General features: G+C 37.3%; 1 protein-coding gene across 2 annotated transcripts in view; it reads right to left on the bottom strand.

Annotated features, from left to right (window-relative positions):
- Positions 1-15,862, bottom strand: part of DEPDC1B (DEP domain containing 1B) — a 100,367-nt gene that overhangs the window by 15,041 nt on the left and 69,464 nt on the right. For both annotated transcript variants that reach the window (XM_060007032.1, XM_060007033.1), the window contains exons 8-9: positions 3,263-3,429; positions 636-812 (exon numbers count right to left, since the gene is read on the bottom strand). In XM_060007032.1, the coding sequence (XP_059863015.1) occupies positions 636-812; positions 3,263-3,429 (344 nt within the window). The remainder of the gene's footprint in view (positions 1-635; positions 813-3,262; positions 3,430-15,862) is intronic.

Genomic DNA, 15,862 nt, shown 5'->3' with positions numbered 1-15,862 from the left:
CAACTTCATCGAGTAGGTATTGACCATTTCAACACTTGCAGAAACTAAAATCCAGAGGGCTTAAGGGACTTGCCCAAAGCCACATAACCAGGCAAGTGGGGAGCCAGGAGTTTGGCCCAGGTCCTTATGGCTCTGAAGCCGGGTTCTTCTACCATACCATGCTTTACAGTGAGGCAGTATGGCATAGTAGTTAAGAGCACTGATTCTGGAAAACGATTTTATCAGTTTGAATCCTAGCTCTGTGACCCTGGACAAATTACTTACGCTCTCTGTGCCTCAGCTTTCTCATTCAAAAAATAGTACCTAGGTGGCAGGGCTATTATGAATCAAGACTTTATTGCACATAAATCACTTCCATCAGGAAGTATATGTAGATTCTGAACAAACCCATTTTAGGAATTTGCAACCAAAAGTATGCAGCATTGATCAACACAACAAAACCTAGTGGGCATTCCACAGATTTTCAAAGATAATAACAAACATGTGCACTGCCTACCATGTGCCACGCCCGGTTGTAAGCACTTTGTACAAATTAACTCACTCAATCTTCAAAACAAAAAATGCCAAGAAGCCTAGCAAACTTACATAACTTTCTGCTGGCAATTTTATAGTACTGGTAACATCCCTTCCTTTACCTGGACTCTTCGTAGATGGGCCACACGCTCCTCTATGGAGGTCTGCAAGGCCAAAGGGACTTTCAGAATCTCTTGGTAATTGTCCATCAGAAACGTCACCAACCTAGCAGCTAATAAGTCATCCAAGTCCACTTCATCTTTGGAACACAAGATGCAATGGGAAAACGTCTGAACCATCTAAAAAAAAAAAAAAAAATAGAGGGGAGGGAGGGTGAATTTTTAAATAAACACAGATGAGGTTTTTTCACTACTCTGAACTGAGTGCCATCTAATTTGCAAAAACCAAATGTGCCTAGTCAGTGAGAAATGGCCCACAGCACAGGGTGCACATCTCACCTGGCACCTGCCCACATCTTGTCATCTCAGATGGGCTGATCTTCTCATCAACCAGCATGTACAGAATGTGCGTCACATCTCACAGAGACTTAGCAGAGATGCTTGTCTGAGCAGTTCTTAAAGGCACCCCCTTTTACAGATGGTTTTAAATATATATATTTAAACAAATTCTGAAAATTATTATCACCATCACAACTTGGATCATGTAGCACTTTTAAGTTAAAAGTACTTTATAGCCATTTAGTCTAATAATATCCTAATTTCATTATTGTCTTATTTCGTTGTTTTAAAAAAAGATTGCAAGCACAATCTATGTGCCTCAACAATTAGTTTTTCCTAGTTAATTGTCATTTTCTTCAGGATTTTGTAAGTACATTTGACAATCACCTTTGAACAAAACCATCAGAAGTGCATTAGGTGATGAAATACAAAAAATATTATAGCAGCTGTTTCCATAGAATTCATTTTAACTAATCCATTCTTAATGCAATCCTTTGGATGGACTATTTTTTCCTTTTCCTACTAATTTTATTGTTGACAATCTTATTTCAAAATCTATAAGCATGTAAATGAAACAAGTCAGGCACAGAAAGACAAATACTATATGATATCACTTATATATGGAAACTAAAAAATACAAGAAACTAGTGAATATAACAAAAAAGAAACAGATTCACAGATATAGTGAACAAACAAGTGGTTACCAGTGGGGAGAGTGGAGAGGGGAGGCGCAATATGTGGAATCTAAAAAATGGTACAAATGAACCTATTTACAAAACAGAAATTGAGTCACAGATGTAGAAAACAAACTTATAGTTACCAAAAGGGAAAGGGGCAGAAGGATAAATTGGGAGATTGGGACTGACATATACACACTACTATATATAAAATAGATAGCTAATAAGAACCTACTGTATAGCACCTACTGTATCTATTCAACACTCTGTAATGACCTATATGGAAATAGAACCTAAAAAAGAGTAGATATATGTACAGGCATAACTGACTCACTTTTCTGTACAGCAGAAACTAACACAACATTGTAAATCAACTATACTCCAATTAAAAAAAAAATTACAAATTATTATGTACAAAATAAGCTGCAAGGATATATTATACAGCACAAGAAATATAGCCAATATTTTATAAAAACTATAAATGGAACGTTTAAAAATTGCAAATCACTATATTATACGCCTGCAACTTATATAATATTGTACATCAACTATAATTTTAAAAACCTATAAGCATAACATCATGTAATTCTGTTTAATAAGACTTCATTTCATCAACATACTGCAGATGATACTTTATCTTCACTCACATATATGTACAGAGGGAGAGACGCACACAGAGACTTTATCTGGAGACTAGGGACCCCAGGGGATCTGTGAGTGCCTTGAAATTGTATAGAAAATCTTACACATGCATTCTTCTGGGGAATAGGTGCAAAGTTTTCTTCAGCTTTACAAAAAGGTCCATTAGCCCACCTACCCATCCACCCACCCCCCAAAAAAGGTCAAGAATCACTCTACTGGGTGCTGATTTGTCCTCTGATCTTATACCACACCTCTAAAAGTCGAACAGTGGACCCTCAGGCATACACAATGGTTCACCAACATATAGAAAGGATGTACATCCCAGTGAAACATCAATTTTGCTCTAAGATATTTTTTGAGGAAAATTAATAAATTTTGCTAGTAAATAATCCTAAACCTAGACCCTATTTTAAAACACATGCTGACATGACAAAGTAGAATTCAAAATTAGCCTGTTTTTAAGCAAAACAGAATATATTAAGAAATATCCTCACTCATGGACCCTTAGATCATACCCTGAAAGACACACATTCTTTCCTTCCAAGTTGTCTGGTCTAACTCTATAGTTTACTTCTTCCCTCTTTAATCCATGATATATGCTGCATCTTCTCCTACTGGTTATAGTAACAAAGGTTTTGCGACTCTTTTTGTCCTGGAGGAGAGAATGCTGTTTCTTGACACGCCAGTAATCCTTTCTGTCCACGCTTCCTTCTCTTGTGTTGACAGCAGGCAGGATGCAGCAGCTATCTCTACACTCATTCTACACTCTACCCCTACTCACTCTTTACTTTTCATTATGTTCTTTAAGTCACTAAGACCAAAAGCACAATACCAGTCTGGGTGGATTCCAAGCCATGGCTCTTTAAGTCGGCCTGCCTTGTACCTTCCTCTGGTTGCCAAGCTAGTGAACTTTACTCAAGTGAATTTTAACCCCGAAACTCCAGTCCTTGTAGATGTTAGAAATCAACGTACCAGTGTTCGGGTGCCAAAGCCATCACACAGTGGTGGCATCTCCTTATTTAAGCAGATCCTTGCCATCATCCTCATCAACAGCTGTAACTTTCTTCTATTTTCAGGAGGCAGGAGGAGGCAGCAAACTTGAAATGCTTCAATGGCCATTTTCTCTTTCTGTAACAAACCTGATTTAGAAAAAGAAAAAAAGGTTTTAATCCTTTAAAAACCTATAGCCTACCTGACTCTATTATGTTCACATTTTTACAAAACATGTATTACTAAAATTATATAAAGCATGTTTGCATGTGCAATTATACTGGGCTAACTGACATAGATCCACTGTCACAAATCTGCATAGAAAACACGAACCACCAACCAGCGTTGGCAAATATATAAAACAAATACAGCCATTTCCCCCTCCCACACCCTTGACAGATAAAACTAAATTTTCATAGCATTCTTTCCCTCTGAGCCAAGAGCAGTCAGGTTAAGCCTAACTTAACTCTCAACACTCTGCAAGAGGTCCAAGACAGCATGAGCAAGAACATGAACGTGCCATCACTGCCCTGAAGTTTCCCCTTGTGTACTATTTCCTCATGAGGAGCATGGTCACCATCCCGCATGACTCTCACAGACTAAATAATAGGATTAATGCTGTTAGAGTCATTCCGGTGCCTAATGGCTCTGCTTCTTTCTAAATAACACCTTCCTCCCACTTAAGCTATTTTTTCTAGCTAAGTGTGATGATTCAGTCATGTTACATGTCATCCCTCCTCACCCAATATGATTTTGCTAAAAATTAGGGTATTCTAATATTGTGCTCTCTTCAACCATATTTGTCTCTGGACACACACACCTCCAAGCCTTCTGAAGAGATGAAACTGCTTTCACCCATTTATTGGTTCATATCCAACTTTTTCAAGTTCCAACTAGTCTCTGCTTGGAGACAAAACCATCTTTTATATTCAGTAAATATTTACTGGCCATGTACGATATGCCAGGAACAATGCTAGGTCTCAGAAATATAAAAATATGCCAGGTCCCTTCCTTTAAAGAGCTTATGCACTGTGAGGAGAGGCCCATAAAAAAGTAAGTAGCAAAATGTGAGAGGTGCTGCAAGAGACATGTGCAACAGGCATATTAGGGAACCTGTAAGTCACTCAATAAGACTATAGCATAGGCTGTGAGTGCCCAATAGAAATGAAGCGAAAAAGGTTAGCAGAGATGAGATCTTAGAAGGCCTTGAATGCCAGACTAAGGACTTTGGGTTTGAAGGAAAAAAAGGAAAGGAGCTGGGGAATGATGAGAAAATACTCCTAGAGTTTTGGGGAAAGTTACTCGCTAAGGGGGACATTTGAGCAGAAATCTGAAGAAAATGAGAGTATGCCTGGCAGATAACACAGAGACAAATTTTCACGGTAAAGGAAATAGCAATGACAAAGATTGTGACAAGGGAGTATGTCTGGAATGTCTGAGGAACAGCAATGAGGGCAGTGTGAAGAGAGAGGGGTATGCAAGGAATATTCAAGTCAGAAATGAGGTTAGAGAGGAAGCCAAGAGCCAGATCATGTAGAACCTTGTAGACTATCATTAAGGACTCTGGGTTTCACTGTAATTGACCCAAGAAGCCATTGAAGGATTCTGGGCAGGAGAGCCATTTGGTTTGAATTATTTTTACTCTGGCAGCTGTATAGAGAATAGACTGTAAAGGGATAACAGGGAGGGAGGAAGGAAGATTCAAGGCATGATTACAGTCTGCATGAGGTTGGAACTGGTAACAGCTGGATCTGGTAAAGACCAATTACATTCTAGATCTATTTCTCCATGACGTCTTTTACTTTTGCCACAAAGACTTCTATCACATTAGGCCACAAATCCCTTCTTTTACCAAATTATAAACACCTGTGGAGAGTCAAATTTCACCTTAACTTTATGTTTCATATATATATATATATACACACACATACACACACACAGTTTTATAAATAAGACTTCAAGATAATTGAAATCATAATGCATTTCTTTTGGCAAGTCCTATTTCCTAGTATATGGTACAAAGCATAAAAGTAAACATTCAAGGGTAGGGGGAGGGACAAAATGGTAGAGTAGAAAGACCCTGAACTCACCTTCTCCCATGGGCACTCCAAAGTTGCAACTACCTACAGAGCTATGAAAATGACCCAAAGACTAGCAGAAAAGATTTTCCACAACTAAAGATATAAAGAAAGAGTCACAATGAAACATGTAGGAGGAGCAGAGATTCAATATTAAAGGACCCACATAAATGAGTGGGCAACCCACAAATGGTAGGAATATCACAACTGCAGAGGTCCTCCCCAGAATGTGAGGGGTCAGATCCTACATGGGGCCCCCCAGCTTGGGGTTCCTGCACCAGAAGGACAAGCACCCAGGACATTTGGCTTTGAAACCAAGTGGGGCTTACCTTCAGGAGGGCTGGAGGGCTGGAGGAAACAGAGTCTCCACTCTTAAAGGGCATGTGCAAAATCTCATGTACTCTGAGTCCCAGCACAGAAGCAGTAGTTTGAAAGGAGCCTGGGTCAAACCAACTTGCTCATCTTGGAGAGTCTCCCAGAGAGGGAGGAGGAGACTGGGATTCTTCCTGGGGGTGGAGACACTGGCAGCAGCCATTTTGGGGAGCTCATTCTACCGTGATGAACCAGTGCTGGCAAGCACCATTTTGGAATCCTCCCTCTAATCTACTAGTGCTAGGGGGCCTGCCCCCCCCACCAGCGGGTCCACAGCAGCCACATGGACCACCAGATCACAGAGCCAGCCATGTGTGAAGCCTACCCCACCCTCTAGCAAGCCCACATCCACCACACGACTCAGGGCCTTGCAGTCAATTGGGCTGGGGGTGAAGGGGAGCAGCCCCACCTCCCAGTGCACCCACAGTAGGTGGCCTCACCACAACAAAAGGGCAAACGCAGCCTACGTAGGGAGCACCCGCAGGGCATATAGCTCTGGTGACCAGAAGGGGGTGATGTGCCACTGGGTCCCACAATACATCTCCTATATAAAGCTACTTCTCCAAGATCAGGAGATGTAACCAACCTACTAAATACATAGACATAAAAACAGAGAATTATGCAAAATGAGGATAAGAAGCAATATATTCCAAAAGAAGGAACAATACAAAACCTCAGGGAAAAAACTTAAAGTGGAGATAAGCAATCTACCCAATAAAGAGTTCTGGGTAATGACAATAAAGATACTCACTGAACTCAGGAGAGGAATGGACGAACACAGTGAGAATTTCAACAAAGATTTAGAAAACATAAAGAACCAAACAAAGTGGAAGAATACAATAATTGAAATACACTAGAAGGAATCAATAGTAGACTAGATATAGTAGACACAGAGGAACAAATCAGCAGTCTGGAAGACAGAGCAGTGGTAATTCACCCAGCTGAACAAAAAAAAAACAGAAAAAGAACTTTTTAAAATGAGGATAGTTTAAGAGACCTCTGGAACAGCATTAAGTATACTAACATTTGAATTATAGGGGTCCCAGAAGGAGAACAGAGAAAGAAGGGGGAAGAGAACTTATTTGAAGAAATCAGAGCTGAAAACATCCCTAATCTGGCAAAGGAAAAAGACATCCAGGCCCAGGAAGTAAAGAGAGTCCCAAACAAGATTAACCCCAAAAGGTCCACAACAAGACACATTATAATTAAAATGGCAAAAATTAAATGTAAAGAGAGAATTCTAAAAGCAGCAAGAGAAAATCAACTAGTTAGGTACGAGGGAAGTCCCATAAAACCATAAGCTGATTTTTCAGCAGAAACTTTGTGGGCCAGAAGGGAGTAGAACAATACACCCAAAGAGATGAAAGGAAAAATACCTACAACCAAGAATACTCTACCCAACAAGGTTATCATTCAGAGTTGAAGGAGAGATAAAGAGTTTTACAGATAAGCAAAAGCTAGAAAGACTTCAGCACCACCAAACTGGCCTTACAAAAAATGTTAAGGGACTTCTCAAAGCAAAAAAGAAAAGGCCACAACTAGAAATGTAAAAATTATGAAAGGAAAAATCTCACTGGTAAAGGCAAACATACAGTAAAGGTAGTGGATCAACCAGTTATAAAGCTAATAGGAAGTTTAAAAGGCAAAAGTAGTAAAATTCACCTATGTCTACAATAAGTAGTCAAAGGATACACAAAACAAAAAGAGGAAGAAATCAAAAACTACCTGGAGGCAAATGAGAGTGGAAATACAATGATCCAAAATTGATGGGATGAAGTAAAAGCAGTTCTGAGAGGGAAGTGACACAAGCTTACTTCAGGAAACAAGAAAATCTCAAACAACCTAAACTTACACCTAAAGGAACTAGAAAAAGAAGAACAAAGAAAACCCAAAGTTAGTAGAGGGAAAGAAATAAATATCAGAGAAGAAACAAATGAAAAAAAGACAAAAAACAAACCGAAAAATAAAAACCACCAATTACACTAAAGGCTGGTTCTTTGAAAAGACAAATAAAATTGATAAATCATTAGATTCATCAAGAAAAAAGAGAGAGGGCCCAAATCAATAAAATCAGAAATGAAAGAGGAGTAGTTAAACAGATACCACAAAAATACAAGGATCATAAGAGATTACCACAAACAAAAATTATATGCCAATAAATTGGACAACCTAAAAGAAATGGATAACTTCCTAGAAATGTACAGTCTCCCAAGACTAAATCTGAAAGAAACAGAAAACTTGAACAGACCAATTACCAATAATGAAATTGAATCAGTAATGAAAAAACCCCAAACAAACAAAAGTCCAGGACCAGAAAACTGTTAGAACTAATAAACAAATTTGGTAAAGTTGCAGGATACAAAATCAATATACAAAAATCTGTTGCATTACTATACACTAATAATGAACTATCAGAAAAAGAAATTAAGAAAATCCCACTTACAATTTCATCAGAAAGAATAAAATACCTAGGAATAAATCTAATGAAGGAGATAAAAAACTTGTACTCTGAAAACAATGAGACATTAATGAAAGAATTCAAAGATGACAAAAACAACTGGACAGATGTGCAGTGCTCATGCACTGGTGCTCATTGTTAAAATGGCCATACTACCCAAGGCAATCTACAAATTCAATGTAATCCCTAGCAAAACACCACTGTCATTTTCTACAGAACAAGAATAAATAATTCTAAATAATTTTTATGGAAACACAAAAGACCCTGAATAGCCAAAACAATCTTGAGGAGGAAAAACAATGCTGAAGGTAGCATACGCCCTGATTTAAAACTATACTACAAAGCTTCAATCATCAAAACAGTATGGTACTGGTACAAAAACAGACACACAGATCAATGGAACAGAACAGACAGCCCAGAAGTGAACCACACTAATATGAGCAATTAATCTTCAATAAAGGAGGAAAGAATATACAATAAGGATAAGACAGCCACTTCAATAATTGGTGCTGGGAAAACCGGAAAACTACATGCAAGAGAATCAAACTGGAGTACTCTCTCACACTATGCACAAAAATAAATTCAAAATGGATTAAAGACTTAAATGTAAGACTTGAAAACATAAAACTTCTAGAAGAAAACAGGCAGCGTGCTCTTTGACACTGGTCTTATAATATTTTTTGGATATGTATCCAGAAAAACAAAAGCAAAAATAAACAAATGGGACAACATCAAACTAAAAAGCTTTTTGCATGGTGAAGGAAACTATGAACAAAAGGAAAAGGCCAATTACTGAATGGGAGAAGATTTACAAACAATGTATCCAATAAGGGGTTAATACCCCCCCCCCAAAAAAAACAGAACTCATACAATTCAACATCAGAAAACCAAACCACCTGATTAAAAAGGGGACAGAGGATCTGAACAGACATTTTTCCAAAGAAAACATACAAATGGCCTACAGGCACATGAAAAGATGTTCAACATCACTCATCATCAGGGAAATGCAAATCAAAACCACAGTGAGATACCACCTCACACCTGTCAGAATGGCAGTTATCAAAAAGACAACAAGTAAGGGTTGGCGAAGATGTGGAGAAAAGGGAACTCTTGTGCACTGTTAATGGGAATGCAAGTTGGTGCAGCCATTATGGAAAACATTATAGAGATTCTTCAAAAATTAAAAAATATAACTACCATATGATCTAGCAATTCCACTCTTGGGTATATATCTGAAGAAAACAAAAACAGTAATTATAAAAGATACATGCACCCCTATTTCATTCCAGCATTATTTACAATAGCCAAGATATGGAAGCAACCAAAATGACCACCAATAGATGAATGGATAAAGAAGGTGTGTGTGTTTGTGTGTGTGCGTGTATGTATATATATATCACACACACACAATGGAATACTACTCAGCCATTAAAAAGAATGAAATCTTGCCACTGCCAACAACATGGATGGACCTAGAGGGTATTATGCTAAGTAAAATAAGTCAAAGAAAGACAAATACTGTATGATTTCACTTATACGTGCAATCTAAAAAACCAAAGGAGTGAACAAACATAACAAAACAAAAACAGATCTATAGATACGTAGAATGAACAGGTGGTTGCCAGAGGGGAGATGTGTGGGGAGAGGAAAGAAAAAGTGAGGGAGACTAAGAGGTACAAACTTCCAGTTGCAAAATAAATGCATCACAGGTATGAAATTACATATATATACATTTAGTACATTAGGGGAATACAGTCAATAACTATGTAATATCTTGTATGGTGACATACTGTAAAAAGACTCATCTTGGTGATCAGTTTAAAATGTACAGAAATATCAAATCACTATGTTGTATAACAGGAATTAACGTAGTGTTGCAGGTCAATACATCGAAAACAAACAAATAGACAAACTCATAGAAAAAGAGACCAAATTTCTGGTTGCCAGAGGCAGGGGTGGGGGAATTGGATGAAGGCAATCAAAGGTACAAACATCCAGCTATAAGGTAAATAAGTACTAGGAATGTGATGTACAACAAAATAAATATAATCAACACTGCTGTATGTTATATATGAAAATTGTTAACAAAGTATATCCTAAGAGTTCTCATCACAAGGGGAAAAAAACCATTTTTTTCTATTTCTTTAATTCTGCATCTATAATGACATGATGGATGTTCACTAAACTTATTCTGGTAATCATTTCAGGATGTATGCAAGTCAAATCATTATGCTGTTTATGTTAAACTTATAAGGTGTTGTATGTCAATAATATCTCAATAAAACTGGAAGAAAAAATATTAAAAAAGAAAGCAAACAGAAACAAAAGAAAGAAAGAAAATCATCTGTTTAAAGAAAAAATAACAACAATATATAGTAGGGTTATAACACATTATTAAAAATATATGTAGCACTAAAATGTATGATAACAATAGCACAAAGGGCAGTGGAAAAAAATGAAAGAATGTTGTAAGGTAGTAACATTATAAATGAAATAGTACAATATTTAAAGGTAGGCAAAATTTTCTTGAGATACAAAAAGCATGAACCATCAAAGAAAATGATAAAATAGACTTCAAAACTGAAAACTTCTGCTTTTTGAAAGACATTGTTAAGAAAAAGGGGGAAAAGAACCACATTCCAGGAGAAAATATTTGCAATAAATATATCTAACAAAGGATTTACATGCAGAACATACCAATAATTTTTTTTTTTTTTTTGGTACGCGGGCCTCTCCCGTTGCGGAGCACAGACTCTGGACGCGCAGGCTCAGCGGCCATGGCTCACGGGCCCAGCCACTCCGCGTCATGTGGGATCTTCCCAGACCGGGGCACGAACCCGTGTCCCCTGCATCGGCAGGCGGACTCGCAACCACTGCACCACCTAACCATTTTTATTGAAGAATTAATTTACAATGTTGTGTTAGTTTCAGGTGTACAGCAAAGTGATTCAGTTATATATATATTTACTATATCATATAGATTTATTTATATGTGCATATATATATACATATAATTCTTTTTCAGATTCTTTTCCATTATAGGTTATTATAAGATATTGAATATAGTTCCCTGTGCTATACAGAAGGTTTTTGTTGCTTATCTATTTTATATATAGTAGTGTGTAATTTATGTGTTTAGTTACAGCCAGTGAATACCTAGGCATTTGCCTAAATTTCCATCTTTAAGAACTACCTAACTCACATTATTCCAATAATCTTGACATAACAGTAGTCATTACATTTGGAGGTGATTCAGTATCTTTACCTTGGCCCATCTGCAATTTCAAAAGCTTGGGCCATAAGCCCTGGGCCCTGAGAGCAGAGAGCACCACCAGCAAGAACTTCAGACTAACATGGGCAAGAGCTCTCTGTCTGTTCAGGTGCACCAAGTAGGCACTCTCTGAAAAAAGGAATTGTTTTCCACTATGGGATAAGGACCCTGAGATAACCTGAAGCGCATGAGGGCAAAGAGGTTACAAAGCAAGATGGCACACAGCTCCAGAGGATCTCCTAGAAATCACTATACAAAAGAACCAAAGAATGGAAAACCTAACCTTATGGATATTTCTAGGTTAAAAAACAAAGGAGGAGATCTCAGTCTTTGAGTTACATGATCCAATGTATAACCGGTCTAGTGAATTTCAATGGCATTTTCTAAACTTTACATCTAGGAGAAAGCAAACAGCAAAGACCTACTGTGTCAGCCTTCCAGCCTATTAGCACATAAACCAGGAGCCAGCCACAAACTCACCTGCCTATAGGAGCAGAAGCCAAAAATATAAACTCTTATGTGAATTTCCTATTTCTTAAAGTTTGACAATTAATTAAACTTTCTTTTTAAAACACACAAGTTAAACCAGATGTATTCATGAGCCAGATTTGGCCCATAGATCACCAGTCTAGGATCTCAGATATTAACATCATATAACACACAAGCCAGCCAATTTTCCAAAACACTCTTCCCTGCTCCCATGCCCCTTTGTGCTTCCTTTCTGCCTTCTTTTTTCCTCAGTATGCCAACTTATTGCAAGCTACACAGCTCAGTGGATTCTAGGGTGCATGTGAAGTGTGTGTAAAGGCTGCTATACTATCTCACTCACCCTATTCAAGAGTCAGCCGAACTCTGATCTTAATATAAGGAACTGCCATTTTGGAAATGAAGATTTATTACTAGTCACAGTTATGTTGTTAGGTCAGACTGCTGAGACGAAGTATAGTATAAGTAAAGGGTAAGTCTTAAACCTCCAAAAATGTCTCTTTTTTTTTTTTCATTTTTTTCTTTAAGAACACTTCGATATCCTGTTTCACCTATCAATGACTGTTCTCAGGGTCACAGTTATGGCATAAAGCCAGAATTATTTCATGCAAGAAGCAAAGGAATAACCCTCAAAAGAAATTCATTAACTAAACTAAAAACCATTTCCATTGAAATTGCTGCAGAATTAGCTTCTACAACAAAGTAGACTGATTACCTACTTTAAAGCATTTTATCTAAGGGGATCCTATTCCAATCAAAGTAAGTCAAAAGGTTTAAGGAATGACTAATTCCTCCTGGGATTCAACCTATGTATCGAGTTTGCACAGACCTAGATATGATACACTTTCCCACAGATTCTAACAGGACTGCTATATTAGATAATATTTGTTATTCATATAAACAAATTATGGTCGTCATAACCTAGAAGACTTTTTTCTTTCACTATGTAAAGTTCTAAAAACTATGGTTTTCAATGCAGGGTGTCTGAAATATATTCACTTGAGCAGGACTGATCAGGGAAGGTTAATATATGTCACCATCTATACACACTAGTCTATTATTGCTGACACCTAAGAATAATAAATTCTCCATTCTATCCATCCTTTTCCACCTCAAAGCCTCTACTGAAAATATTTTAGCTGATGGCTGACTCTGACATCAATTTGGAAACAACCAGCTTTAATTCCTAGATGAGAACAAAATGAACAATTGGGGGTAGAACAGACCAATGATATCACAAATGTAACTGATGCAAATTGGAACTCATACATTTTTAAACACCTTCCATTTGATTTCCTAGAGGCCAGTACTCAAATGAGAATTTCTTCAGTCAGCTTCCACTGAGCTTCCAACTGACTCTACCCAGAAAGGCTCTCATTCAGATTCCACAGAGAAATCAAAAGCTTTACAGACAAGTAAAAGCTAAGAGGATTCAGCACCACCAGACCAGCTTTGCAACAAATGCTAAAGGAACTTCTCTAAGTGGAAAAGGAAAGGCCACAACTAGAAACAAGAAAATAGCAAACGGAAAAGCTCACTGGTAAAGGCAAACATACAGCAAAGGTTGGAAATCATCTGCACACAAATATGATATCAAAACCAGCAACTGCAAGAAGAGAACACAAATGCAGGATATTGGAAATGCACTTGAAATTAAAAGAGCAGCAACTTAAAACAATCTTGTTTATATATATAGACTGCTATATCAAAACCTCAGGGTAACGACAAACTGAAAATCTACAATAGATACACATGAGAAAGAAAAAGGAATCCAAACACAACACTAAAGTTAGTTATCAAATCACAAGAGAATAAAAGAGGAAGGGAAGAAAAAACATCTACAAAAACAAATCCAAAACAATTAACAAAATGGCAGTAAGAACATGCATATCAATAATTATCTTAAATGTAAATGGATTAAATGCTCCAACCAAAAGACATAGACTGGCTGAATGGATATAAAAACAAGACCCGTATATATCATGTCTACAGGAGAACCACTTCAGATCTAGAGACATACACACTGAAAGTGAGAGGATGGAAAAAGGTATTCCATGCAAATGGAAATCAAAAGAAAGCTGGAGTAGCAATACTCATATCAGACTGTTGTAACAGACAAAGAGAGACACTATATAATGATCAAGGAATCAATCCAAGAAGAAGGTATAACAATTATAAATATATATGCACCCAACATAGGAGCACCTCAATATATAAGGCAAATACTAACAGCCGTAAAAGGAGAAATCAACAGTAACACAATAATAGTGGGGGACTTTAACACCAAACTTTCATCAATGGACCATCAAGATGGTCCATCCATTTCTATCAGATCATTCAGATAGAAAATCAATAAGGAAACACAGGCCTTAAATGACACATTAGAGAAGATGAACTTAATTGATATTTATAAAGCATTCCATCCAAAAGCAGCAGAATACACATTCTTCTCAAATGCACATGGAACATTCTCCAGGATTGATCACATGCTGGGCCACAAAGCAAGTCTCAGTAAATTTAAGAAAACTAAAATCATATCAAGCAACTTTTCCAACCACAACACTACGAGATTAGAAATCAACCACAAAAAAAACACAAAAAAACGGTGAAAAACACAAACACATGGAGGCTAAACAATATGCTACTAAACACCCAACACATCACTGAAGAAATCAAAAGGGGAAATCAAAAAATACCTAGAGACGTATAAAAATGAAAACACGAAAATCCAAAACCTATGGGATGCAGCAAAAGCAATTCTAAGGGGGAAGTTCATAGTAATACAATCTTACATCAGGAAAGAAGAAAAATCACAAATAAACAACCTAAACTTGCACCTAAAGCAACTAGAGAAAGAACAAACAAAACCCACAGTTAGTAGAAGGAAAGAAATCATAAAGATCAGAGCAGAAATAAATGAAATACAAATGAAGAAAATAGAAAAGATCAATGAAACTAAAAGCTGGTTCTTGTAAAGATAAACAAAATTAACAAACCTTTATCCAGACAGATTGAGAAAAAGAGGGAGAAGGCTCAAATCAATAAAATTAGAAATGAAAAAGGAGAAGCTACAATGGACATCACAGAAATACAAAGGATCATAATAGACTACTACAAGCAACTATATGCCAATAAAAAGGACAACCAAGAAGAAATGGACAAATTCTTAGAAAGGTACAATATCCCAAGAGTGAGCCAGGAAGAAACAGAAAATATGAACAGACCTATCACAAGTACTGAAACTGAAACTGTGATAAAAAAAAAAACAACTCTCAACAGCAGGACAGGAATAAAGACACAGACATAGAGAATGGACTTGAGGACACGGGGAGGGGGAAGGGTAAGCTGGGACAAAGAGACAGAGTAGCATGGACATAATATACACTAGCAAATGTAAAACAGATAACTAGTGGGAAGCAGCCGCATAGCACAGAGAGGCCAGCTCAGTGCTTTGTGTCCACCTAAAAGGGTGGGATAGGGAGGGTGGGAGGGAGACGCAAGAGGGAGGAGATATGGGGATGTATGTATATGTATAGCTGATTCACTTTGTTATACAGCAGAAACTAACACACCATTGTAAAGCAATTAAACTCCAATAAAGATGTTAAAAAAAAAAACTCCCAATGAACAAAAGTCCAGGACCAGTTGGCTTCACAGGAAAATTCCATCAAACATTTAGAGAAGAGTTAACACCTACCCTTCTGAACTATTCCAGAACATTGCTGAGGAAAGAAAACCCCCAAAATCATTCTATGAGGCCACCCTCACCCTGATACCAAAACCAGACAAAGATACAACACAAAAAGAAAATCACAGGCCAATATCACTGATGAACATAGATGCAAAACTCCTCAGCAAAATACTAGCAAACCAAATCCAACACTGAATTACAATGATCATACACTATGATCAAGTCA

This window comes from Delphinus delphis, chromosome 3 (assembly GCF_949987515.2).
Source record: "Delphinus delphis chromosome 3, mDelDel1.2, whole genome shotgun sequence".
NCBI lineage: Eukaryota > Metazoa > Chordata > Mammalia > Artiodactyla > Delphinidae > Delphinus > Delphinus delphis.
This window is presented reverse-complemented; position numbering and strand designations above follow the sequence as displayed.